General features: G+C 43.7%; 2 protein-coding genes across 2 annotated transcripts in view; one reads left to right on the forward strand and one right to left on the reverse strand.

Annotated features, from left to right (window-relative positions):
- The window catches only part of MAP7D3 (MAP7 domain containing 3), a 286,896-nt gene that overhangs the window by 247,979 nt on the left and 12,575 nt on the right, over positions 1 to 26,342 (reverse strand). The window lies entirely within an intron of this gene.
- BRS3 (bombesin receptor subtype 3) lies at positions 21,061 to 25,323 on the forward strand. Its single transcript, NM_001032902.1, has 3 exons — positions 21,061 to 21,525; positions 23,086 to 23,437; positions 24,892 to 25,323. The coding sequence occupies exons 1-3, from the start codon at positions 21,095 to 21,097 to the stop codon at positions 25,303 to 25,305; spliced, it is 1,197 nt and encodes a 398-aa protein (NP_001028074.1). The 5' UTR covers positions 21,061 to 21,094; the 3' UTR covers positions 25,306 to 25,323.

The raw sequence follows: 26,342 nt of genomic DNA on the forward strand, positions 1-26,342 counted from the left end.
AAAAATTAACGTTAACCCACTGATATAAAGACAAGAGACCAGCCTTACATGCACAGGTCCCTAAACTAGAATATGTCCTGGCAACTAAGCTCGGTTCCATTGATCTGTGTGGAGAGCTATATTCATTTCATTTATTCATTCATTCAACAAGTAATTACTGAGAACCTACTCTATATGAGCCACTGGAATAGACACTGTGGGCCCAGAAATAAACAAGATAGACATATTGTCAGATGTATTTGCCAAGCAACATCTTGAGCTCAAAGTAGAAATTAAATAAAGGATGTTTGTGCTGCTTCTAATTTCCTGAAGATTGAATTATTCATTGTATTAGCCAGTGAGTTTCCAAAGTGTCTTATGATGTGGCATATCCACTGGGAAAAGCATGAAAAAGAACACTGATTACAGTTCTACTGACATAGTGCTGTATCTTCACAAGAAAAGAGAAAAGGGGAAAGGGAATAGCTACCCTCCCAGTGGTTAGATCAATATGGTCATTTATTGTCCTCTCAACCCTACTTTGAAAGCCCTGACTCATTCCTAGAGTGTATAGGCCTCCCTTCTTAACAGGCAATGTTAATTTGATGCCCAAGACAGACTTAGATACATTTATAGGCCCTACTATTGGTTCTAAACTCTTGCTGCACATTAGAAATCACCTTGAGAGATTTTTTAAAATGTAGATGCTAGAAACGCACACCAGACTAATTGATTCACAGCCTCTGGGGCTAGGCCTAGGCATAGGTGTCTCTTAAAAGGAGGACTAACAACCACTGTAAATCTAGCCCAACCTACTGATCATGGTTGCATAAACCCAGTCTTGTGAACTGCATTGTATAACCAGATTTCGTCAAGGTTTTTCCTACTATGTGCCAGGCGCTGTACTTTACACACATTGTTTTGTTTTATCCTCACAAAGTGTTAAGTCAAGGGGAGACTCGAGAGATGGGGACTTCAGCTGCCCACCCCTATCTCCATCAGATGGCTTAAAACAACTCATATATATATATTGGGAGGTGAGTAATGAAAAAAAAAAACAACAACATTATACTTGCTAGGATAGTCAAGATAAGCTCCCATTGGCTGTCCCCTCTAACTCACTCACTCCTATATGGAAATTCAAGAGCTGCCACTGCCTTAAAACAGTTCTGTGAGATAGGCATTACCATCCACATTTTACAGGTGAGAAACAGTTGAGTCACTGGATGGTTAAGTGATTTGTCCAAGGCCACGTAGCTAGTAGTAGAGCTGGAGCCATTTCTATTCACCAACTTTACAATCCAGTGCAACAGACTGGATAGTGTCCCTCCAAAATTCATATGTTGACGCAGTAACCCCCAATGTGACTGTATTTGGAGACAGGACCTATACGGAAGTAATTAAGGTTAAAGGTTTAATGAGTCATAAGGGTGGGCAACTCATCTGATAGGATTAGTGTCCTTATAAGAATAGACATCAGAAAGCTCATTCTCTCTCTCTCTCTCTCTCTCTCTCTCTCACTCTCTCTCTCTCTCTCATAAGCCAGGAGGCGAGTCCTCACCAGGAACTGTCCCTGCTGGGCCTTGATCTGAGACTTCCAGCCTCTAGAACTGTGAGAAAATAAATATCTGTTGTTTAAGCCCCCAAACTATGGTGTTTTGTTATGTCTCTCTCTCTCTCTCTTTCTTTCTTTCGCAACCTTCACCTCCCAAGTTCCTACCTCAGCCTCCCGAGTAGCTGGGATTACGGGCATGCCCCACCATGCCCGGCTAATTTTGTATTTTTAGTAGAGATGGGATTTCTCCATGTTGGTCAGGCTGGTCTCAAACTCCTGACCTCAGGTGATCCACCCAACTCAGCCTCCGAAAGTGCTGGGAATTACAGGAATGAGCCACCAGGCAGGCCCATTCTCTCTTTCTTCCTGTGCCTAAACACCAGAGAGCCGTCTTGCCCGTGGGCCCTTTCCCCCAGGGATTTTCCTTTTGCCTTGCTTTGTCTACCTTCCTGGGTGGGGAGGGGGTTGTGGGAAGAGAAAGACAGAGAGAACCAGTTCCTGGGGATATGTGTAAAGAACAGGAGCCTGCCTGCAGGATTTTCAAATAATGTCAGAGGCTAATTTCAGGCTATTATCGTGCTGTGGATAATTAGAGATCAAAAGAAGCAGGGCAGGTTGCTTCATAAGGGACTTAATGGGCGTAGTGAGTACAGCTGGTGCTTCTGATGGTTTTTTGACCTGGCAGATGTAAATAGTTTTGTCAAATGTCATTTTGCTAAGAGTGACTTGGCTCATTTTGCTAAGAGGTGCTAAGAGTTCGGCTTCATTTTTCCACAATTCATCCCCTGACATTTGATTAATTATGCCAGGACTCTTTTAAAAATACTTACATGCAGGTGGTGCTGGTTGTCCAAACCCAGCTCAGTATGAAAAGTCCACCTGCCAGCAAGAGGGACCCTGGAACAAGGTGTACAGCCAATCATCCAAGGCTGCAGGGGATACCCAGGAGAAAAGGTCCCTGAGAGTTCAGGGAATTTTCTCGTGTAAAATTGAGTTATATTGTTAACTATTTTAATTGGTGGTGCTTGGCTATTTGTATGGCCAGTTCTAAGGTGTCCTGTAGTTCCAAGACAGTTTTTCCTTAGATTTAGTGGTGGAGGATACCTAAAATCTTGAAGTTTCTGGTACCAGTGATGAGTCTGGGGAGGTGGGGTTGTCTTGTCTGAGGAGGTGGGGTTGTTGAGTCTGGGGAGGTGGGGCTGTCTTGTCTGGGGAGGTGGGGTTGAATTTGGCCCCAGGGCCCTTATCGGCACTCTTTTGTTTAAAGGGCTTATTTCGTGTTAGGGTCTGGTAGACTGTGGTATTGAGACTGACCTGATGGTTGGCCAGTAATCCCTCCAGGGCCTCTTTTACAGGGTCTGCTTGTCCAGTTAGGGGTAGTGGGGATGCCCTGAAATTTGGAGTCCTTCTCCTAATAAATAGCTGTCAGGAATGTGCATCTAGGGAGGTCTTTATAGGGCTGGTAAGGGCATTTCTGCCTTCTAGGTGTTCACCAAAATGGTGGACCTATTGGACCATACCAATTCTGTTGAGCAGTTGTCTGCCTTCTCCTAGTGAGGTCTAGTTAGTAAGGGCCCTGACACTAAGTACTACTGTGCTGGGGTGGGCTCTTAGTTGGGCCACAAAACTCCAAAGTAGGAGAGAGGGTGTCTTTTCAGGGAATATTGTATTTTGGACAGGCCCTTTTTAAGAGTTCAGTAGGAGCCTGCAATATGTTGCTAACTAACAGGTCACGTGAGATAGTTATCACTTGGCGGATCTCGGAAGGGGACAAGTTTAGCTCACAGCCATTGTTGAAGAGGTATAATAGCCAATTAGTCCCTTTTTCGTTCTTCATTTGCATGTAAACTTTAATGAGATTTTGAATTTCCAATAGGGTCAGATGTTTGGTTTTATTTTGCATTCCTGTTTCTTACCCTCTAGTGGCTATTTTGTGACTGATTACGGGGTAAGCTGCTGAAACTTTTACTTCTTGTTGTTCGTGGTGGTGGGCTTCCTCCTCTGAGGAGTCCCAGTTTATATCCTCTGAAGCAGTGCTGCCTTCCTCGGCTTTCAGTTTTGCCATGGCAGCCAGGGTGTGTGATTTCATGTTAGATAGAGCCAGCACCTTAGCATGCTGGAATGCTGGAGCACAGCACTAATACCCAGGCTCCTTGGCAGCCTGTTGTGCATTGCAAATAGGATGCAGTGGTGACCTGAGGCCTCTTTGGCAGTGAAGGATTTAGGCATTCAGGGCTGGATTGCATCAAAGATTTTGTCACAGGGCACCAACGATGGGTCTCTATACCTGGGCAAATTTGGGTCTTTGTGACAGAGGCAGAGGCAGCCACAATAGCAAAAGCCTTTAGGGCTTTTCAGGGTTTTCTGTGGCTACCCCACTTAAGTGGATATGGACCTCAGCATACTACAGTCACAATAGCCAAGGGGAGCCCCACCAGCAACAATTGGCGGGGAGCCAAGGCTTAGGTGGGACAATGCTACTTCACCCGGTCAGAGTGGCCTGGCTCCTTCTGCAATGCAGACTAGGTAGGACCCTACCAATTAGCAGAGTGCACTGCAACTAAGGGTGAGTGCTCGCTAGCAGTCAAGAAAGCTGTTCCAAACCTTTGGGGTCTTTGTGCTTACCCAGAGATATGGTTTGGATATTTGTCCCTGCCCAAATCTCATGTTGAAATGTAATCCCCAATGTTGGAGGTGGGGCCTGGTGGGAGGTGTTTGGATTATGGGAGTGGATCCCTCATGAATGGCTTGGGTCATCCCCTAGGTGATAAGCGAGCTCTCCCAGTTCACACTAGATCCGGTCGTTTAAAAGTTCGTGACACCTCCTCTCCCTCCCCACTCTCTCTGTTGCTCCTCCTTTTGCCATATGATGTCTCTGCTCCTCCACCTTTCACCATGATTGTAGCTTCCTGAGGCCTCCCCAGAAGCTAAGCAGATGTTGGCACCGTGCTTCCTGTACAGCCTGCAGAACCGTGAGCCAATTAAGCCTCTTCTCTTTATAAATTATGCAGTCTCAGGTATTTCTTTACAGCAATGCAAGTACAGCCTAACACACCCAGCTAGTAAGCCAAGAGCAAGAAATGAATTGCAACCAGCCTGACCTCCATGTCATCCTGTCATGATCATACCACATCATTCTTGCTCTTGCTGGCTCCTCTTACTAGTCCCTGATACCTGTTAACAGTTTTCTGTCAGCCTGCCTGAATTTCTCTTGTATCTCACCAGATTCTTCATTGCCCCACTAATACCCTCCACAACTCTCCCTTCACCCTTACTCCTCATCCCCCATCAGAGGGCATTTCTTTTGGCACAGATATTGATGCCACCACCCACTCACCAATTGCCTGTTGTGGTCACACTCTGCCTGCTGGGCTGGCCTTTGCTCCAGGTCTGAAGTAAAGAAGAGCAGAGGTCTTTACATCCAATGCTTCCAAGTATCACCAGCTCCTGCTTGTCTCCGGCCCTGCCTGGTCCCACTGTTTCCCCTGTGATGCCCCTCAACCACCACAGCCCAGGGCAGCTCAAGCACACCCAAGAAGTCAGTCCGCCAAGACTATCCACCCCTTCTTTGGCACCAAAACTGGGAATGGAGAACTTTCTGGAAGAAGCCATACAGAGAAGGCCCCCTTTAAAGCGCAGAGGCCCCACTCACTTTCAGGATGTCTGGCTCTGGGATGATGTGACCAGACCACTGGCCATAGCCAAAAGGAGCTAAGGCAGATTGCACATGCCACTACTGCCAGGCAAAGTGAGCCACTTTCCTGGAGGTGTTCCACTGGTCCCCTGGCAAAGTGTCAGGGTACCCAATCCTGAGAGCTACTACCTGGTGATCTAAGAGCCGAGACAGCTTCACAGACATAAAAATAAGGGAAGGAAGGCAGAGAAGGAAGGAGAGTGGCAAGAAGGGAGAGAGGAAGAAGGGGAGGAATTAAGGGAGGAAGGGAGGGAGGACAAAAGGAGGAAGGGCAGGAGGAAGGGAGGGAGGAAGGAAGGGAGGGAGGGAGGGAGGAAGGAAGGAAGGAAGGAAGGAAGGAAGGAAGGAAGGAAGGAAGGAAGGAAGGAAGGAAGGGAAGTAAGGAAGGAAGGAAGGAAGGAAGGAAGGAAGGAGGAAAGAACTGGACTCACACCACGACTTCCACTCTCCTGTCCCAAGCAGACACAGAGGGCTGCAGTCACCTTAACCTTAGTCTCTTCTAACAACTTTAGGGCTGGGCCACGTCCTGCTCACCAGGCTTCCCCTGAGTGCCAGGAGGATCCCAGGGAAGGGTCAGTTTAAGTCATCCCTGCTTTGCTGCAAAAGACATGGTCAGGAACACACACTGCAAAGCAGGCCCTACAAAATTCAAGAAATGTAAGCCAAGCACCCCTGTTCATCACAAATTATCACGTGTGTATTTCTTCCCTGATACCTGCTGGCCCTTGAAAGGGACAGTCTTTCAGTGGAGCCCAGGGACCCCATGGTTAGAGATAATGCACATCCACACTATCCAGCAGGGAAAAGTCACCCTTGACCTAAGGCATCCACTGAAGTCTGCTAAGAGATAAGGTCAAGGTCTACACTAAAAGAGCCCCAGGACACAAAGCCTGTGAGGAGAGAAGAAGGGGCACTGGAGAAGGGGCCATGGCTGGTCAGCCAGCTGTTGGGCAAGGCTGGTGAGCTGTTCAACCAAGGTTCTGAAGAACGGATCTGGCACCCCACATGGGGCCTGGTTTGGCAGGGAGGAAGTGCACTGTGTGTAATTTCCTTCCTGATCTCAGGCTACGGCAGCCACAAAGGACCAGCTACGTAATTTGCAGGGCCCAGGAAAAATGAAAACGTGGGACCCCTTGTTCAAAAATTATTAAGAATTTCAAGGTAATGACAGCAGAACGTGAAACCAAACATAGGGCCCTTCTATGCAGTGGGCCCTGTGTAACTACCCGGGTCACATGCCCGTAACGCTGGCCCTACAGCTGGAAAAACCTAGAAATGTTCAGAAAGAGCTGCCAGAGGAAGAGAAGAGCGGAGCCCTTATTAACAGGAAGTAGGAGAGGCCCACCTATGGCGTGTGAGGTACCAACTCTTCTACCAGGTATAGCCAATAGGGGTAAGGGACTGTCTCCTTGGAAAAAGAGAGTGAATTCTAGTCCTCAAGAGCTATCCTCGCGCAGAAAATGGGACCATGAAGCAAACCTGGGGTGGGAGGGCCCTAAAGGCCAGTCCCCAAGCCTGCCCCTGTGGTATCCTGCTTCCCAATGCCTTAGCATGGAGGAAGGGGGTGTGCAGGGTGAAGTGAGGGAAGGGAGATTTTGACCTTGGCATCCAGGCCAATGAGTAGGAGTAGCAAATCGTGGCAACTATTAAGAAGAAAGAGGCAAGGAGGAAGATAGGCCAAAGGCTGACCCCAGCAACCAAAGGAAATATTCCTTGTGAGCATGGGCTCATTCATTTTTACTGGTTTCGGTTTTAGAGATGTCCTTATAAAATGGGACAGGGATGAGAGCAAAGGGAAGTAAGATGAATGAGAGATGGCACAGCTACCCTTAAACATGGCTAGCATCAGAATGAGTTGTAGTCTATGCATAATTTGCAGGGCCCATTATAAATCAGTCAAACTCTTTCTCTCTGCCTGTCCCTACTTCAATTCCATCATTGCCAATTCAGTCCTAAGGTAAATAATACTCAATTATCCCAGAGGTGCTTATTTCTTTGGGCCCTTTTGAAAGCCCTAAAATAAGTCATCATTAACTAATCAATTTCCCTTATGAAGCAACACACGCTTTTCCCGGGGACAAAGATAAAGCAGAAAAATGAAGAAGAAAAAAAACAAAAAACAAAAAACAAAAAAAACAAAAAAACTTAGGTACACCCAGCCTCTGATTCTGTGTAAAAGACATAGAAATAGCAGTAAAGGGAGAAAGGAAGGTAGGTATAGAGTGAGTGGGTCTATTAGCACAATAGAAAAGGGCTGGAAAAGACGTGCTAGAAGGGACAGGGCAACAGCTTCCCCACTATTATTTCTACCACAGAATGCTTTCAGAGGTCCCTAAACAGGGGCAGCCTTTTTGGCAAACCAACCTCCGAGCTGCCTACTAGCCCACCACACAAAGCATGGATCACTATTGATGCACAATTTTCTACCACAAATCACCACCCACACTTATGCTTCCACATAGTTAAAGCTTGAGGATGATAGAAAAGCTGTAAGTAATTCCAGGCGGCTGCCTCTGTAAAGGGAAGAACACAGCTGCTGTATCCCACAAAAGGGATCTCCTACACCCTGTGTTCGGGGCTAACACATGTTCTCCAATGTTTCTATCATACTGTGGAGAACTAATGTCAGAGCCCCCTATCCGGTCTTCACATTAAGCCTCCTCCTACATGGACAACCCCTATGAAGGGGCAGCTTGTGTGGACAGGGCAGTGACTCTGTCTCTGTGGTTCCCACTGTTCTCTTGACTAATACCAAATCTCTCCATGTGGGTCATCCAACTTATTCTCCCTCTGGGCTTCTTCCAAGCCACCTAGCAAGGGAAGGATGTCTCTTGATCCATCTCCCTTATAATCAGTGCACAATTGCTCCTACTGGAAAGAAATCAGGCTCTGGGAAAATGGAAAAGCTGATGGCATTTTCAGTTCCCAGCATCATAGGAAGCCCTAAGATAACTATTCAATTTCCATCTCTCAGAGAGGAGAGGTCTTCAGAGGCACAGGTGCAAAGAAGCAGAGGCCCATAAACTAGGTTCTAGACCTCACAAGGCAGCAACATTTCCTCCACCTCTTCCTGCTTTCTCTGGACCACAACTCCCCCTAATTCTCCTGTTGAGATGCCTTTCTGCGCATCAGGTAATGGCAGGATGATCCTTGTTCTGCCCCCCTAATAGTCAGTGCACATCTGCTTCTATTGGAAATAGATCAGGCTCTAAATGGAGCTGCCCTATCTCAATCTACCCAAGAGAGAGGTGAGGTGTGGAGAACCCACAGTCTAGACTTTACAGAACAGAGGGAAGAAAATAAAGGAGAGAGTGTAAGGAGTATTGATCCTTATGTGCAGAGAATGAATCCATTTAGGAAGAGTTTGAATCCTTATTTTCTGGCTTCTGTTTTTATGCTTCTCAAAGTCATGATCACATATCCTTCTCAAGTCACCCTCATTGTAGGCCACTGAGTCACTGCCAAAGACTCAAGGATTAGTCCTGGCTTATTTGCTTTAGAAACCAAGAGAAATAGTGTTCCTTCATCCATAGTAGATACAGCAGAAAGTGTAAAATGTTACCTTAAATGCAATACCCTTGCCCTGTAAAAGCCCTAACTACAGATGCTTTCAAGAAAATGTGAGCTGAAGAAATGGAGCGAAGCAGAGAGCTTCAAGTGCCGAGGACTGTGAGAAGTGCAATCTAGACTCTAGAGGACTCTAGAGTGGCTACATTGGCAAATTGTTGTTCCAGCTTCACTAACATATCCCTCTTTGGTACTCACGGTTGTTGCAATCATATAACCTTTTCAAGATCTGCCAAGAGATCATCTTTGAGATTATGTAACTTTGCATAAACTGATGTGCAGTCAAGCATGTGGGGCGTGTGAGATAAATCTCTAAAACAGTTCATTTCATTGCGCTTGTAGGAAAACTTGTTTCCCTACTCTAAAAGACAAGGAAAATTGGAATGGGATGATGATAGAGGAGTCTTAGTTTGGAAGCCTTTTTCTCATCCCACCTCTGTTCACCAGCCTCAGGTTAATCGGGGGAAGCTCGTCCCCCAACCTCACGTCTGAGCTGGGCCCCGAGTTAGCTAAGGTCCATGAGAGTCAGACTGGCACCTAAGTCCATGCAGCCAGCCCAGTAAATAGCCTGGAACACGGAACTGCCCCCTAGTCTCATGCCACTTCAAGCGGCAGGCCTGGCCAACTGCTCTGAGGATGTGTCAGACATACATGAATGCAAACAGGAAGGAAGATTGAAAACTTTTGCGTTTTGCTGCAGTAGGAAGCTATCTCTTGGGTGAGGTTGGCTTTGGAGTGATAAAGGCCTGTTGTGCAAGGAACTCCCAGCTTAGTCCTACCTCTTCCTAAACTCCCCCTGCTGGTGCCAAGGCAAGGTGCTCTCCACTGGGGATGGAAAGGGGCTGGCCCCTTGGCTTTTTACACATACTAGGGGATGCAGGGAGCTCATCACCTCCTCACTCTGCTAAAAGGAAAGTGGAGAGTGTGGGAAAACAGGCATCTTAGAAGCAATAAAAGAAAGAAAGAAAAAGTGAATTGAAGCACAATAACATATTCACCATGCCACAGCAGTTTGTTTTGCTTGTCAGTAGTCTATGGTCCACTCTTATTATTACAGAATTTGTGTGCATCTCCCGAGCTTCAAACTATTTTTGTTATTCGCATCTATTAACTCAGCTCATCTACGTGTTTATTTTCCTAGAACTGATATTTAGTTTGTCTCATGGTGTGCGGTGTTTTATTATTCAGATCCTCTGTACTTCTACTAGAAATGTGTTTTAGATACCCAAATAACACTCAGTAATAAAGACACCATGGACATGGTCCCTAGAGACTGGAAGTCTGTCTTCCAAAATAGGGCTGCTTTGGGGATAAACACTGCTCAGGAAAGTCACTTTTCTCTTGTACCAGACTATAAGGGGTTTACATGGTCTGGGAGAGGGGTAGTGCAGATCCTGTTGTATCTTGGACTACGGCATCTTCCTGTCCTCACTCTTGGGAATATATGTCTCCCATCTATGCATTCAGTCCCACCCCTTAGTCCATATGACCAACCTTGGCTTTGAGGCAGAGGGGTATTTAAGGAGCTTTAGGCCAGCATTCTGACCTCAGCTTCAAGCTACCTTTCTTACTTCTGTGGCTCTGCCTCTGTGCTTAATCTAGATGACTTCAGCCCTACCTTTTGTCTAGCTTTCCTAAACTTGAGCCCATGTCCTTCTCTTGATAATTTACAAGATACACTTCGTCTCCCTCCTTAGATGGGGAGTTCTCTTGTTTCTTGGTGGGGTTGGAGGTGTGTGAATCGTAAGTCTGAGTATTGCTGTGAGAATCTGGAAGAATCCCCTGAAACAGCAAGGAATAACCAATCCTCATCCTCCCATTCCATATATCCCATCTTCTCTGATTTATGTACTTCCATGTCTTCCTAGAGCCAGGTAAGAAGCTCTAGCTTCTTAGCTTTATTGTCAGCTACTCCCTTCATCACTCCCCAACCCACACACAAATATGAGACTGATTCATAGAAACCAGGCCAGATCCAGCTATTCAAAACTGCTCACCAAGGCCTGAGAGGTCCCAAGTCAGTGTCATAAGAATCTCAGTTGAAGATCATCCAGGTTACTAATCAGAAAAGTAGAGGGAGGGGAGGAGGAATAGAGGTTGATTCATCTGTACAAATATACAGTTAGAGAGAAGAAATAAGATCTAGTCTAGGGTGACCATAGTTAACAATAATCCGGGCGCGGTGGCTCACGCCTGTAATCCCAGCACTTTGGGAGGCCGAGGCGGGCGGATCACAAGGTCAGGAGATCGAGACCATCCTGGCTAACACTGTGAAACCCCGTCTGTACTAAAAATGCAAAAAATTAGCCGGCGGGCGCCTGTAGTCCCAGCTACTCGGGAGGCTGAGGCAGGAGAATGGCGTGAACCCGGGAGGTGGAGCTTGCAGTGAGCCGAGATCGCGCCACTGCACTCCAGCCTGGGCGACTAAGCGAGACTCTGTCTCAAAAAAAAAAAAAAAAAAAAAAAAGAAAAAAGCTAAAAGAGAATAATTCAAATGTTCTTAGCATAAAGAAAAGACAAATAGGGGCCGGGTGCGTTGGCTCATGCCTGTAATTCCAACACTTTGGGAGGCTGAGGTGGGCGGATCACTTGAGGTCAGGAGCTCGAGACCAGCCTGGCCAACATGGTAAAACCTTGTCTCTACTAAAAAAAAATATATATACAAAAATTAGCTGGGCATGGTGGCAGGTGCCTGTAGTCCCAGCTACTCAGGAGGCTGAGGCAGGAGAATCGCTTGAGCCCAGGAGGCGGAGGCTGCAGTAAGCCAAGATTGCGCCACTGTACTCCAGGCTGTGTGACAGTGCAAGACTCCGTTTCAAAAAAAAAAAAATTGAAGGTGATAGATATTCCAATGACACCAATGTGATCCTTACACATTATATGAATGCAACAAATTTTCACATGTACCCCCGAAATATGTACATCTCTTATGTATAAATTAAAAATAAACTTAAAAAGAAAGACCAGGGTTCTAGAAAGTAGATCTTTTAAACAGCCACACCAGCCCCTATACCGTGCACCAGATACCTTCACTGAAAAACAAAAGGTGCTCCAGCACTGACTCAACTATTAACAGCCTTCATTCCATGTATCTCATTTTGCCCTGCTTCCAACCCATCCTTGTGGTTCTTCCTTTTTTGTCTGCCCTTGTAGATGAATAAAAAGAGAATGCAACTTGGTACTAGAAAGCTCTGGATTTGAACTCTGGCTCTTCCACTTACAGATGTGTGTGACCTGTTGTGCCAAACCCCTATCAACTCCAGTGGGGATGGCACCAGGCTCCAGAGGCTGAAGAAGAGATCCAGAGCTAGCGAAAAAGACATAGGGTTTTACTGGGGCTTACGGATGGGGAAATAGTCCAGTGGTGGTGGGCTAGGCAGGAGAACTGCAACTACTTGCATAAAGCATGCAGTTTATATAGCATTTTCACTTAGCATCCTTTCCCTAACAACCTCCATCTGGCAACCTTTACGCAACCCAAAACTTGGGCCCCCAAGCCCCTGTATGGTCTGTGTTCCACAGGACAGGCAGGGGGCTCAGATGTTCCTCATAGACAAGGAAGGCATCCCAGGCTGGCCACTCTCTAGCTGGGAACACACACTCAGGTGCATCTGCTATACAGGGTGGTTCTTTGGGTATGCTTGCTATTGCTTTTAGGTGCGTTTACCATACATGACCTTAATCAAATTTATTTACCTTCTGAGGCTTTCTTTCTTCACCTCTAAAATGCAAAAGAATATCATCTCCCTCTCAGAGCTGTCTCAGGATTAAATGAGATAACATACATAAAGAATACCTATAGCACCCAGCATACAGTAGATGCTCAGTACATGGTGTCTGTCATTCCATCTCAGATCAAGCCATTGAGATGGCACCTCTTCCACCTATATGCAAGGCTAGTGTGGTCTAATTAGATGACAAAGGAAAATGTGTATTTTGCTCTTCATATTTGAACCTAGCTATTATTTTTATTTGAGCTAGAACACGTCCCTCCACAACCATGTGGCTTATCTCTCCCAGAGACAGCTCCAGCAAACAGATTTCTTTTGTTGACTTGGCCCCAATAAACCACCTTTTGAAGCCCCTCATTCCCAGTCCCTCACTATGCTCCAATAAGCACTGCTTGTACTGGGCGGACCCAGAAGATGGGAACTGGGAAAGGAAAACAAGGTCAGGCCTTAAAACTAAGTAAGACTTAGAGGCAGTGTGGTCAAAGATGGGATGAAGGACGAGCAGGTCAAAATAATGTTCAGACGTGATTCCAGGGACACAACCACTCTGCCATGGCACACCCCTTAGGTATGGTTCAGTGCACTTCTTGAGGGACAAGGTGTGCCTCGTATGTTTTTAAAGGAGCCAAGCGAATCCAGACACCCACTTTAGTTCACTCAAGTGCACAGCCCAACCACAAGTGTAGTGTGGCTGCTACATTCCTAAATTGTCAACCAAAATATATGAGAATGCCCTGGGACCCCTTCCGAGATTGTGGAGAGGGGTGGGTCCAAACCAATCACTCTTCTGCTCAAAAATTAGAAATAACTTCTTATTGCCTGCTGAATGAACTGCAGACTCAGCCCACGGCATTCAAGTGCTTTTCACAAGTTAATGTCAACCTGCCTGGCCAGGCTTACTTCACCTTGCTTTCCTATCCACACCCACCCTTCAGCCACACAGCACTGTTCATTCCCTGAACACGCTCCCACACACTCCCACCTCTGTGTCTTTGATACTTATTTGTGACTTCTTCCCTGTCCTTCATCTCTACCTGCTTCAACCCTTCACAGTTCCTCTGAAAAAATGGACTGTCCCATGAGTCCTTTCCTGATCCCCAAGGCTCCTCCAACTGGCCTCTTTTCTCTGAACTATGATAGAATTTACTTCTATCTCACTTGTGGCATGGATTCCAGTTTGTGCCTAGACTGTGGCCCTTGCTAGGGTTCCAACATCGCAGGCAGGTCTGGTAACTTGGAGGAATAGTGGTAGGGTGGAGGGCCTCCAAAGAGATAAAGTCTCCTGAGGGAAGGCAATAGCCAAGTGCAACAGAGCTGATTCAGGCACGAATCTGCCTCCAGCCCAGAATCCTCGAACGCAGGCCAGTGTCCTATCCAGGGACTTATTTGCATCCATGAAGGAGTCTCATGACAGCAAAGGGAATGAGATCCCTAATCCGGTCCACTGAGGTCAAAGGTATAAGTGATGTCTGTCTAATGGCCTCTCTAATGGTCCCAGTGAGGCCAAACTGCAGAGAAGGAGCAACTGTTGTGCTCTGAGAGGACGTCTCCATGGAGGGAGAATTGGAGTCCAGATCACTGGAGAGGGTTCTGGTTCAGGACACTCAGTGGATGCTGCAAGAGCTGCATCTAAGCCATGGGACAGTCAAAATCCTCAGGAACCCAGGCAGGTTTTCTTTAGGACATCCAAGCCTGATAGAGTACAGATGACACCTTCGGAAACCATCTTGATGAGGATGGATCAAGTCAGCATTCTATGCTGGAACCAGTTGAAACTGGTGACTGGGTTGAGGCCACCTCTGTCTGATGGGGTAGTGGTTATGAGTATGAACTACAGAGCCAGCTCCCTGGGTTCAGCTTGAGAATTTGATTTGCCCTATGCTTCAGCTTCCTCATAGATAAATGGGGATAACAGAATCAGTCAACTGAGAGCAGCAAGTGAGACCTCCTTGATGTCAGTAGTTGTGAAGTACATTTCAAGAGGCCCAGCAGACTGTATCAAATAAAGTAGAGGACTGATTTGTGGCTATGTGGATATGCAAAAGCAACCTACAGATTCTTGGCTCTGTTTAAAGGGGGAAACAATAGTTCTAGATTTTTTTCTAGAAAGACTGGGGGAGGGTCTTGATGCCATTATAATTTGGCTATTAAAGGATGAGACCTTATTATTTTTTTTTCCTTTTGTTGTTATTGTTGTTGTTGTTGATTGTTTGTTTGTTTTGAGACAGAGTCTCACTCTGTCGCCCAGGCTGGAGTGCAATGGCTCGATCTCAGCTCACTGCAACCTCCGCCTCCCGGGTTCAACTGATTTTCGTACCTCAGCCTCCTGAGTAGCTGGGACTACAGGCACTTGCCACCATGCCAGGCTAAATTTTTGTAATTTTATTAGAGATGGGGTTTCGTCATGTTGGCCAGGCTGGTCTCAAACTCCTGTCCTCAAGTGGTCTGCTTGCCTCAGCTTCCCAAAGTGCTGGGATTACAGGTGTGAGCCACTGCACCTGGCCTTCTCTTTTCTTTTTTTTTTAATTATTTTTAGGCACGGGGTCTTGCTGTTGTCACCCAGGCTGGAGTGCAGTGGTGTGATCATCATTCACTACAGCCTTGAACTCCTGGGCTCAGGCGAGCCTCCTGCCTCAGCCTCCAGAGTAGCTGAGAGTATAGGCATGTGCCACCATGGCAGATTAATGAGAACGTATTTTTTATTTGCAGGCTGATCATACCTTGTCATATCGGCAATGCTCAGCAAATCAGTCATGATCACTGGAGAGGGACTGCTGTGCTTGGTGGAAAAGTGCAAAAGACTACAAGTCTTGGCAAAGTAACATAGAGACTGCAGGGCAGAGCATGGAGCACCCAGTGGAACAGCAACAGTGCCAGTGAGAACATACTGGGAGGACCCTCATTGTTAGGGGCTCCTAGAAGTGCATGAGGTGAGGGCGTTGCAGGAAGCTAAACATTATGTGTGAGAAAGGATGTGTCGCAGCCAGAGAGATTCCAATTTTCTGGCTATTTGCGTCTTTGCTTTATCTCTTTCACCAAGCTCTTTCAGGACAGGTGTTAAGTCTTACTCATCTCAGTATCTCCCAAGAGCAAGAGCCCTAGTCCTCACAGAGGCTGTGGAGACTGCAGGGTGGCCTGATGCCCACTGGATCAGCAGCAGCACTAGGCAGAGCCGGCTCCATCCTGTGCACAGGTGAGACTTGCTAGAAAATGTCCCACTCATCCCTATCCCTCAATGGCATCTGGCCCTGGGCTTACTTTTATTCGCCCCATTTTTCAGCTTCATTGAGGCATAATTTATATACCATAAATTCACCCATTCTAAGTGTACAGGTTGAGTTTTAATAAATGTATACAATCATGCATCCATCATCATCACACCACATAGTTTTGGAATACTTCCATCTTTCCTAAATATTCCCTGTACTGCTTAGCAGTCATCCCTGCCCCAACCTTCAGACCCAGGCAACTATTTGTGTGTTGTCCATAATTTATGGTTTTGTCTTTTCCAGAAATTTCATATTAAGGAATCATATAGTATATCTGGTGTCTTTCATTGCATACATTTAAGATTCATCCATGTTGTAATAAGTATCAATTGTCCTTTTTTATTGCTGTGTAGTATTCCATTGCCTGGGTAAGCCACATTTTGTTAACCCACTTGCTAACATAACAGATAGACATTTGGGTTCTCATTTGTTTTTACAAAAAATGCTTCAGTGTTCATTTGCTTACTAGTCTTTGTGTAGATATATGTTTTCATTTATTTTGGGTAGAAGCCTAGAAGTGAAATTGTGGGGCTATACAGTAAATGTATAATTTTCATTGATTTGAGGCACCTGAACAGGATTAAGAAGTAGGAAGCCGAAAGTAAGCCACATGGGAATGGTACACATGGTTGAGGATACGGCAGAGAATTCCAGGAAAAGGAAGATAACTGAGAAGAAAGATAGAAATGCATTAAGAGAAAAATTCATCTACTTAATAGTTTGTACTTCAATATATGCAGGAAGCCTAAACATTTTATGTAATTACAAAATTGTCTCAATCTATTATAACAGTAGAATTTCACCTTGATTGTAGCATACACCATTAGGCATGTGTGGATGGACAAGTACAGTGATAAGGGCATCTATAAAGGCACCTAAGTCTGCCAACAGCCTACATGGTTGTCCACTTTTATGGAGCCATTAAGTTTAATCATGACAAGAATTTGCCTTTAACAAAAAATTCCATTTCAAAGATTCGATTGGAATTTCTACTCTTCGCTTCTACCTCTTGGCTTTCTACTCTACCATGTAGAGTAGAATAGTACAACTATTCCATGGCGCAGTTGTATTTATTTTACCTGGTCTCTGCAGAGGCCATTCTGAATAGTAAGCTGCCCTTGGAATACGAAACTGTACCAATCAGGTTTTAGGACCAGAAGTAATGAAAGAGAACTCTGTGACAACAGAAATAATTATTACATAGCTCCAAACACACCTACATATCGAATTATATTATCCTATAATTGATCTAACCCAATTAATCTATAACAAAGAAATCCATCCGACTTCCTAGTGCAAAAGTATAAAAGAAGAAACTGTGGTCATTACAGACTTAAAGATTGACAGTTCTGGTCATTCAATTTTCAGTTCTTTTTTTTTGTTTGTTTTTGTTTTTGTTTTTGTTTTTGAGACGGAGTCTCGCTCCGTCGCCCAGGCTGGAGTGCAGTGCAGTGGCCAGATCTCAGCTCACTGCAAGCTCCGCCTCCTGGGTTCATGCCATTCTCCTGCCTCAGCCTCCCGAGTAGCTGGGACTACAGGCACCCACCACCTCGCCCGGCTAATTTTTTGTATTTTTTTAGTAGAGACGGGGTTTCACCGTGTTAGCCAGGATGGTCTCGATCTCCTCACCTCGTGATCCGCCCGTCTCGGCCTCCCAAAGTGCTGGGATTACAGGCTTGAGCCACCACGCCCGGCCTCAATTTTCAGTTCTTAAATATACAAACAGATTTTGAAATTGAGTAAGAGGCAAAAAGTTTATGCACTTCATATTTGTCCCATTAGAGAGATCACCCAAGCACCCTGGATGATTTGGGCATAGGTGCCCAAGAGTTCAGTGAATCTGACTTACCAGGGATTGAGATATATAGGGAGGACAGCCAGCTCCAGGAAGGTTTTTGACATATCTATCACAGCAGAGAACACCTTTTTCTTTAATGAAGACCCACAGAAATATCTGTTGCACCTCAGTATCAGGAAAAAAAAAACCCATGATCCTCTTGGAAGAACTGAATTATTTCTATCCTAAGTGGTTTTCAGAGTGTGGTCCCAACCAGCAGCATCCTCATCACCTGGGACCTTGTTCAAAATGCACATACTCAGGTCCCACTCCAGACCTAGCAAATCAGCAGCTCTGGAGGCGAGACCCAGCAATCTGTGTTTTGATAAGCCTTCCTGATGATTCTGGGGGAAGCCAGAATTTGAGAACCGCTGTCCTGTTTACTGGTGGCCGAGAATCTTAGAACCAAATTGGCAGCTTCTCTCCAGCAGCTGCTTTCTAACCCCTCTCCCCACCACCTGAGAGGTAGAGGTGCTTCAGTACCCTTAGATGCCCAGCTCCTTAGAGATTTAAAAAAACATTTTCACAATACCAACTAAACTGGGCTGTGAACCAGAAAACACAACTTCAGAAAATTGGTAACCTACTCGTCCAACTTCTTATACTTTTTTGAGTTAAAAAGCTGCGTTAGGATTGTATTATAATTCCTTAATCTAGAACCAGGTAGTTGTTTTGAAAATCTTGGATGATAATATCGACTACTTAAGTACTAAAAACAAAAAAGGATTTCATCATTTTGTATAGGCCAAGTGCCTAGCTAAAAATGATTAACAAGACATGGTTATCTTTTGCGAGTGAATTATAAGGTTGTAAAAGAGATATAAAAGCAAATGCATTTAAATTATCTATCATGAATCACTGGTTAGCCTGGAAATCTCTTGTTCTTTGGTTAATAGAACACGTAGAAAACCTAAGCCTACAATGCCAAATGAGCAAATATGGCTCATTGTCAGGAACTGAGTGTTTTTCATCTCTTGTCACTGATTTTTAACCTTTCAGAAGTCAAAGAGAATCTGTGTTTCATCAGTTCTGTTGAGAACTTGTGAGACTTTGGGTGGGATACTTTCCCTACTCTGGACCTCATTTCTGCCTCTGTAAAATGAGAGCATTTGATTTTGTCATGTCTAGGGTCACTTCCATCTCTGATATTCTGGGATCCTGGAATTCTAGAGATCTAAGACCCCCACTGCTCCAGTATTACTCCAACACAACTACTCTCTCCTGACCGCTCCTGATCAGAAGGAAGAGGGAGAAGAAAAAGTATTCCAGTGGCTGCAGCCTGCTGAAAGCATGAGTGAGATCTGGGAATTCAGATAATCTCAGAAATCACATGCAAGCATTACAGAACTTACAAAACAGTGCTGCATGGAGATCGACTGTGGTGTGAATAGTGAGACATGGTTTGCTCCTTGGTAAATGATACACAGGATTCCGAGGGAGATTTTATCACTAGTTTGCTGAGAACAAGATGTGAACCCTTTAAGGAGCCCTCTTCTGTAGAGACAATCTTAAAGAACCTGCCCAGTGTATGAAATTACTAAAGTGTATATATCTGAAAGCTTAGGAACTTGGGTTTATGCAAACACTCCGCGCACCCCCATTCCCATCAAAGGCAGTTATTTAGCTGAGTGATTCAAGCTGTGGCGATAACTTATAAAGGGTGGGGGATAGGTGTGGTTTGGGGGACTTAAACCACATCTGTCTTCCACCCTTCATGAAATTAAGCAGGTAATTGATTCAATTCATCCACTTCACTTTCTCTGAAGAACTGGTTGCCCCTACTAAGTATAAAGAACAACCTTTGTTGTTCCCCCTGTTCACTAGCTAGCCAAATACTTTGCTCTTTTTCATTTTGCTCCCCAGACTACTTTCTAATATGGTTATATTTATGAACACCTCACTACACAGTTTCTAGCTGAGACATTATGCATTGCATTTGATAATTTCAGAGAATATTTCTTAGCAGCTTCAATTACTAACTACACTCCAACTGCTAGCCTCCTGCTCCCAGACAGTGCCCCCCCTCCACGAACACATACATATAAAGCACATGGTTATGTTTTCTGTAAAAAGTAGCTTATCTGGCTGGTACTGAGGTGATTGCCTTAAATATGTGCTTCTTTCAATTGATGTAAACATCATCTACATGCCCATTATCCCCGAAGTCACCGATGGCATTTCTTCATCTGCAAATAATGATTTTCATTCTTAAAAGTTCTTTTGTGTCAGGAGCTTGAGCAGTGATGTTCTGTATTGTTTTGCTTTGGAATAAGGCAGGTTAGGTTCCCTTTAACCATTTCTAGAGAGAAAAATCCTAAACAGCTCTTTAAAAAAAAAACAAAAAACATGGCATTAAAACAGACCATCAAACAGTAAAAGTGGTTTTATTAGGACATTTAGAGACAAAGCAACTGGTGCTGTGCCTGGATTTTTCATCTCTTAAAGGTTGTTTTGGCCGGGCGTGGTGGCTCATGCCTGTAATCCCAGCACTTTGGGAGGCCGAGGCGGGTGGATTGCCTGAGGTCAGGAGTTCAAGACCAGCCTGGCCAAAATGGTGAAACCCTGTCTCTACTAAAAATATAAAAATTAGCTGGGCATGGTGGCAGGTGCCTGTAATCCCACCTACTCAGGAGGCTGAGGCGGGAGAATTGTTTGAACCCAGGAGGCGGAGGTTGCAGTGAGCCGAGATCGAGCCACTGCACTCCAGCCTGAGTGACAGAGCGAGATCCACCTCAAAAAAAAAAAAAAAAAAAAAATTAAAAAGGTTGTTTTGATATTGTACAGCACAGTCTGAATAATTGCAAAGTTGGGGGTTACCATGTGACAGAGCTAGGTATTAAGCCCAAGTGACCTGAATTATCACTCTTTGGAGGTGACATCAACCCTGTCAAAGTGTAAATGATTTGTTGCTTCACCATCTCTCTGATATTAAATTTTGAGGAGTGGGTTCAAGGTTGTGCTTCAGGGGACACCTACACTTGTTTATCATGTAAATGAAAATGCACTAGACTACCATGTGATTGCAGGGGGATAAATGGTTTTTTTCTAAAAAAAAATTGACAAAACCTATATAGACCATCCTGGGTAGACATGAAAACACGGTGATTCTAATAATCAATAAGATGATTTAATAAGGTCTAGTTGGTCCCAAGATTCCCCAACAGGGAAGAATAAGCAACTGCAGAGCATTTCCCCAGCCCCCTCCCTCTCCTTATGACAGGACACGCCAATAAAACTCCACCTCCTACTCTTCAGTGCCAGATGGGTAAGCATTTAGCCAAGCATGCTGGGAGACACACAGAACTGAAGCAAAGGAGTATCCGGATGTCTTGGATTTTCTTTCCATTCTGTTCTGTTCTGTTCTCCTAATACCATCTCGTTACTAGACGTAGGCATTGGACGTGACAATCACTGTATTTGAACTGAGAAGAAGAAATATTAAAGACACAGTCTTCAGAAGAAATGGCTCAAAGGCAGCCTCACTCACCTAATCAGACTTTAATTTCAATCACAAATGACACAGAATCAAGCTCTGTGGTTTCTAACGATAACACAAATAAAGGACGGAGCGGGGACAACTCTCCAGGAATAGAAGCATTGTGTGCCATCTATATTACTTATGCTGTGATCATTTCAGTGGGCATCCTTGGAAATGCTATTCTCATCAAAGTCTTTTTCAAGACCAAATCCATGCAAACAGTTCCAAATATTTTCATCACCAGCCTGGCTTTTGGAGATCTTTTACTTCTGCTAACTTGTGTGCCAGTGGATGCAACCCACTACCTTGCAGAAGGATGGCTGTTCGGAAGAATTGGTTGTAAGGTGCTCTCTTTCATCCGGCTCACTTCTGTTGGTGTGTCAGTGTTCACGTTAACAATTCTCAGCGCTGACAGGTGAGTTTCTTTTCTCTGTTATATTTGCCAGGATGTGAAATTGGGCAAAAAGAAAGGAAAGCTTGTACTTAGCATTTACTGGCTACTATTCTGCTTTTCTCACACTCTGTAACGTGGATGTGAGATTGAAAAATCTGGTGGCATTTAAAATAAAAGTTAGTGTAAGAATGTTAAAATTTCTGTGTTAGCGTGGAGGAGAAGTTGAAATTGCATGCTTTATGGATAATTTATTCTTATTGTTTGCTCGAAAGTATACTGAACGGGGTTTTTATTTTTCTCCAGTTTATTAAGTAAAGCAAATTGTTCCAGGTGTAAAAGAAAAAAAATTCATGCTTTATACATTAGTGCAGCCTAGTGGTGCAATATAGTCAACATGAAAACCAGCATAGGTGTGAAATTGACCACATATGCATTACTATATATCGGAAGAGTGGTAAAAAGACACAAGCATCTAATTTATTTGAAATTCATCAAATTAGCTAATGGCAGAAAACGGTGAGGTTTTCAGCTCCCTGGTAACTTAGTGTAATGTCATCACGTAATTCTATTTGTTTTCTCTATAGGCATTCAGTGACATTATCATTTCCAGAGAAATAAATTAATCTTGGTTGACTCTTAGAGCTCTGTGGAGCGAGCGTGTGAGATCCTCTTGCAGTCAGGGTGTTCAGATTCTGTGTTAGGATATTTTCAGTCCAAGTACTCTGTTTTTTCTGTGTTCCTATTGTAGAATAACTATAAAAACATGAAAAAATTTGAGGCTCCAAATGTTAAAAGTGATGCTTTAAAAAGCCTAAAAGAAGCCTGTAGGTAATCGATGTTTGGCAGTACCCGAAGGAATAGCTTCTTCAGATTCTACAATCCGAGAGGAGGAAAACCTTTCCCTGTGTCTTTTTAAGATTTTTGCTTTGACTGGTCTTATATTCTATTTGAGGGCAGACTGGCTTAATGACTGTAGATTTTAAGGTGGATTTGTTTGAATGAGGAGGCATCTCTCTGTATCAGCACAGGACTTCTGATTGCAACTTTGCCTCACCCTAAATCTGTCCACTGATCAGCTTGGGCAACGAATTAACACTTATAAACGGGGAAGAAATTAATCCTCTCCTCTTTACCACATAAACCCTTGGAATTCTTTTCTAGGAAGGTTGGTAACTGTTCAGTCATGAAGAAAGGAAAATTAATTCAGTTTAACATCAGTCACTTATACAAAAGGAAGTCTTTTAGAACACTTAAGGTAATACCCAGGTGGTGAATCACACATGAAATCATGCTGATAAATGTTTATTTGTCCTAAATAGAGAGTCTATACATAAAATTATAAAATTGCAAATCTGGAATATCTCATAGGAGTGAATAATGGAAAAGGTGATTAGCATAAATAAAAATATTGGGATGTATTATGTGCATTTAAAACCATAGCCAATTCTAGTTGGTTAATGTTGACTTTGTTATATACATATGCATGGAGGGTAGAACTGGATGACCACTAAGGTCACTTCTCACCCTAAAATTTGGTAACTTTGATTTATTTGGACCTTGCCTCTGATTATGTGTTTCTAGATACAAGGCAGTTGTGAAGCCACTTGAGCGACAGCCCTCCAATGCCATCCTGAAGACTTGTATAAAAGCTGGCTGCGTCTGGATCGTGTCTATGATATTTGCTCTACCTGAGGCTATATTTTCAAATGTATATTCTTTTCGAGATCCCAACAAAAATGTGACATTTGAATCGTGTACCTCTTATCCTGTCTCTAAGAAGCTCTTGCAAGAAATACATTCTCTGCTGTGCTTCTTAGTGTTCTACATTATTCCACTCTCTATTATCTCTGTCTATTATTCTTTGATTGCTAGGACCCTTTATAAAAGCACCCTGAACATACCTACTGAGGAACAAGGCCATGCCCGTAAGCAGGTATGTATTAATCAGTACTCATGCAAATCTAGTTTGAATTTAGAAGTGAAGTTCCTACTTTTGCACAGTGAGTAACTCTGTATCTTCCTGTGTATAAATGCAATTGCAGTGTAGTATTTTTGTTGTGAGCATAGGCTCCAGTTTGAATCCCAGCTCTATCACATAATAGCTGAGTAATCTTGAGCAAGTTACCTAACCTTTCTGAGCCTTGGTTTCCTTATCTGTAAAATGAAGATGATTACTAGATGATATAGATGAAATGCTTAGGTGCCGAGTAAGTATTTCAATAAATGGGAGGACTACTACTATTAGAGAGGTGACAATTGAAGTTTGAGAGTAGTCAAAATTTTTTACCCTATGGAATAGTGGGGAACACTGCATAAGATGATACTATGAAGAAAAGCATCTTTTGTTTTAGAAAGTGTAACAGAATAAAAACACATAGCATATAGAACTGGCAAGAATCCATAACACTATTCAATGCAAACCACTTACACACAGATGAGCAAACTGAGGTGGGGAGGAGTGAGGGGAAAGAGTGGAATGCAAGTAGCACAAGAACACGGTGACTCACAGAAGCTTGATTAAGAGCACTGCAAGAGCCAGGTGTGCCCCCCTCTCATAAATATGGACAGAATAAAAGGAATGTTGCCAAAACATAGTTCCATTTAATTAAAAATATTTTTCTAATTTCTGGGGAAGGGGGAGAGATGATTCCATTTACCCCTTGATCAGTACACAGAAAACTGCGCCTTTTTTAGAGCTAATCCATTCAGTTAGTTTAACAATAGTGCTCATGAGACTGAAGTTGCATATTTAATGCCCATGTGAACCAGTTACCTTTGCTCTATTTGTGACCACGGGCTATATATTCACCTAACTTGGCTCATTTCTCTTATTAATAGATGTAAGTAGGATTATATTTGCATACAAAGGACAGCATATTTTGGGTTTATTTCTTTGACTATATGGTTAGAATTCCTATAGAGTAAAAACAATTTTAGATACAAGCTTGGCAACTTTCGTAGACCTCAAAAGAATATTCTGACCTAGCCAGCTTCTGCTGATGCAGTGAAAGCAGTTTTGTATAGCATCTCTCTGTTTTCAATTACATTAAATTTTGGAGAATTCCACGGCATTCTTTGAGTTAACTGCAGACATCCTAGAGTATCTCGAAATTAGGGGGGAAGGTGTATCTGAATTAGAGTTAATGAGTCCAGGATCAGAGGTTACCATGCCAATTGACTTGCTGTGTTACATAGTCACAGGCTGACTTCCTGCACATCCCAGGCAGTTAGCATACAAATGCATGTTCAAAGGGAAATCAGCTGTAATTAACTGTAAATTTCTATGTAAATTTATAGAAAAACTTTTTAAAATCTCTTACTGCTAAATTATTATTATTATTATTATTATTATTATTATTATTTTTGCTATGTTTCTTCCCCCTATAGATTGAATCCCGGAAGAGAATTGCCAGAACGGTATTGGTGTTGGTGGCTCTGTTTGCCCTCTGCTGGTTGCCAAATCACCTCCTGTACCTCTACCATTCATTCACTTCTCAAACCTATGTAGACCCCTCTGCCATGCATTTCATTTTCACCATTTTCTCTCGGGTTCTGGCTTTCAGCAATTCTTGCGTAAACCCCTTTGCTCTCTACTGGCTGAGCAAAACCTTCCAGAAGCATTTTAAAGCTCAGTTGTTCTGTTGCAAGGCAGAGCAGCCTGAGCCTCCTGTTGCTGACACCTCTCTTACCACCCTGGCTGTGATGGGAAGGGTCCCGGGCACTGGGAACATGCAGATGTCTGAAATTAGTGTGACCTCGTTCCCTGGGTGTAGTGTGAAGCAGGCAGAGGATAGAGTCTAGCTTTCCAGTGAAAAATGCTGTTTCTCCTCCCAGCATGTGTATCCAACTCTAAGCTGTGTGTAGGTGTATGATGTCCAGATTTTTGTTGTTTCAAAAGTGTGTTGAAATCTTAGGAGTGAAGGATCCCTATAAGTAAGTAAAAGACAAATCATTACTTTCTTCAAAGTACAAATAGTAATGTCATCAGGCTTTCTAAATAAAATGAAGCCCCACTAAGTGCAGAAAGACAAGTTTATATATGCCAGTGAATAGTAAGCGAAGTCGAATGGGAAGGAAGATGTAATAAACAAGATGAAACTTAAAAATCTCATTTGTTGTGTAATCACATCTGTGATGCTTCTAATTCCTCATATACTGTGATTTGCATAAAATTGTGTTTGTATTTACTGTGTGGTGTAAATCTAGAGATACTTTGTATGTGAAAAGGGGATCACAAAAGAGATAAAGCATCTCTTATGCTATTTTCTTAAAAATAAACCTTCACAGAATGGCTGCCCTTTTCCATTCATCTCTATTCCATTGTAGCTGAATCTGTGCAGTTGAAATGAAAATGTTTCGGAGTCAGCGAGTACAAAGCACTGTGTAAGGATCTGGGGCACACTGCTTCCCTTACTGGGTCAACACTTACTGACTTAATGTAGTTTCAACACTTACAACTGCCATTGATTAATAACTGGGCTGTTATCATTCACAAATACTATTAAGAACTTGCCTTATTCATAGGCAGAATAAGTGGCCATGTTTATGGTGTCATTTGAGGACCCCTGTTGAAAAATCTGCAAACCTGCCACGGTGTCTGAAATTCTTCCTTTACAGAAATTCATTTCTTTCTGGTAAGCAGTGCCCTCTTTCTAAAACCATGCAGAAGTACCACATGAAATCCCTAACCCCTGGGTGTGCAATTGTGATCAGATCATTTTCCTGGTTGACTTTATTAAACCTGATGGGTGCCTAAGTCCTGTAAGTGTATGGTCTAATTAATCTCTGCCCATGGAAATCAGATGGAAAGCTCTGATTTTCTATCCTGTGCTCCTACC

This window comes from Macaca mulatta, chromosome X, assembly GCF_049350105.2.
Source record: "Macaca mulatta isolate MMU2019108-1 chromosome X, T2T-MMU8v2.0, whole genome shotgun sequence".
In the NCBI taxonomy this organism is placed as follows: domain Eukaryota; kingdom Metazoa; phylum Chordata; class Mammalia; order Primates; family Cercopithecidae; genus Macaca; species Macaca mulatta.

Coding starts and splice junctions, on each gene's coding strand:
- BRS3 (NM_001032902.1), top strand. CDS start 21,095: ATGGCTCAAAGGCAGCCTCACTCACCTAATCAGACTTTAATTTCAATC. Junction 21,526..23,085: donor ACAATTCTCAGCGCTGACAG/GTGAGTTTCTTT, acceptor ATGTGTTTCTAG/ATACAAGGCAGTTGTGAAGC. Junction 23,438..24,891: donor AAGGCCATGCCCGTAAGCAG/GTATGTATTAAT, acceptor TTCCCCCTATAG/ATTGAATCCCGGAAGAGAAT.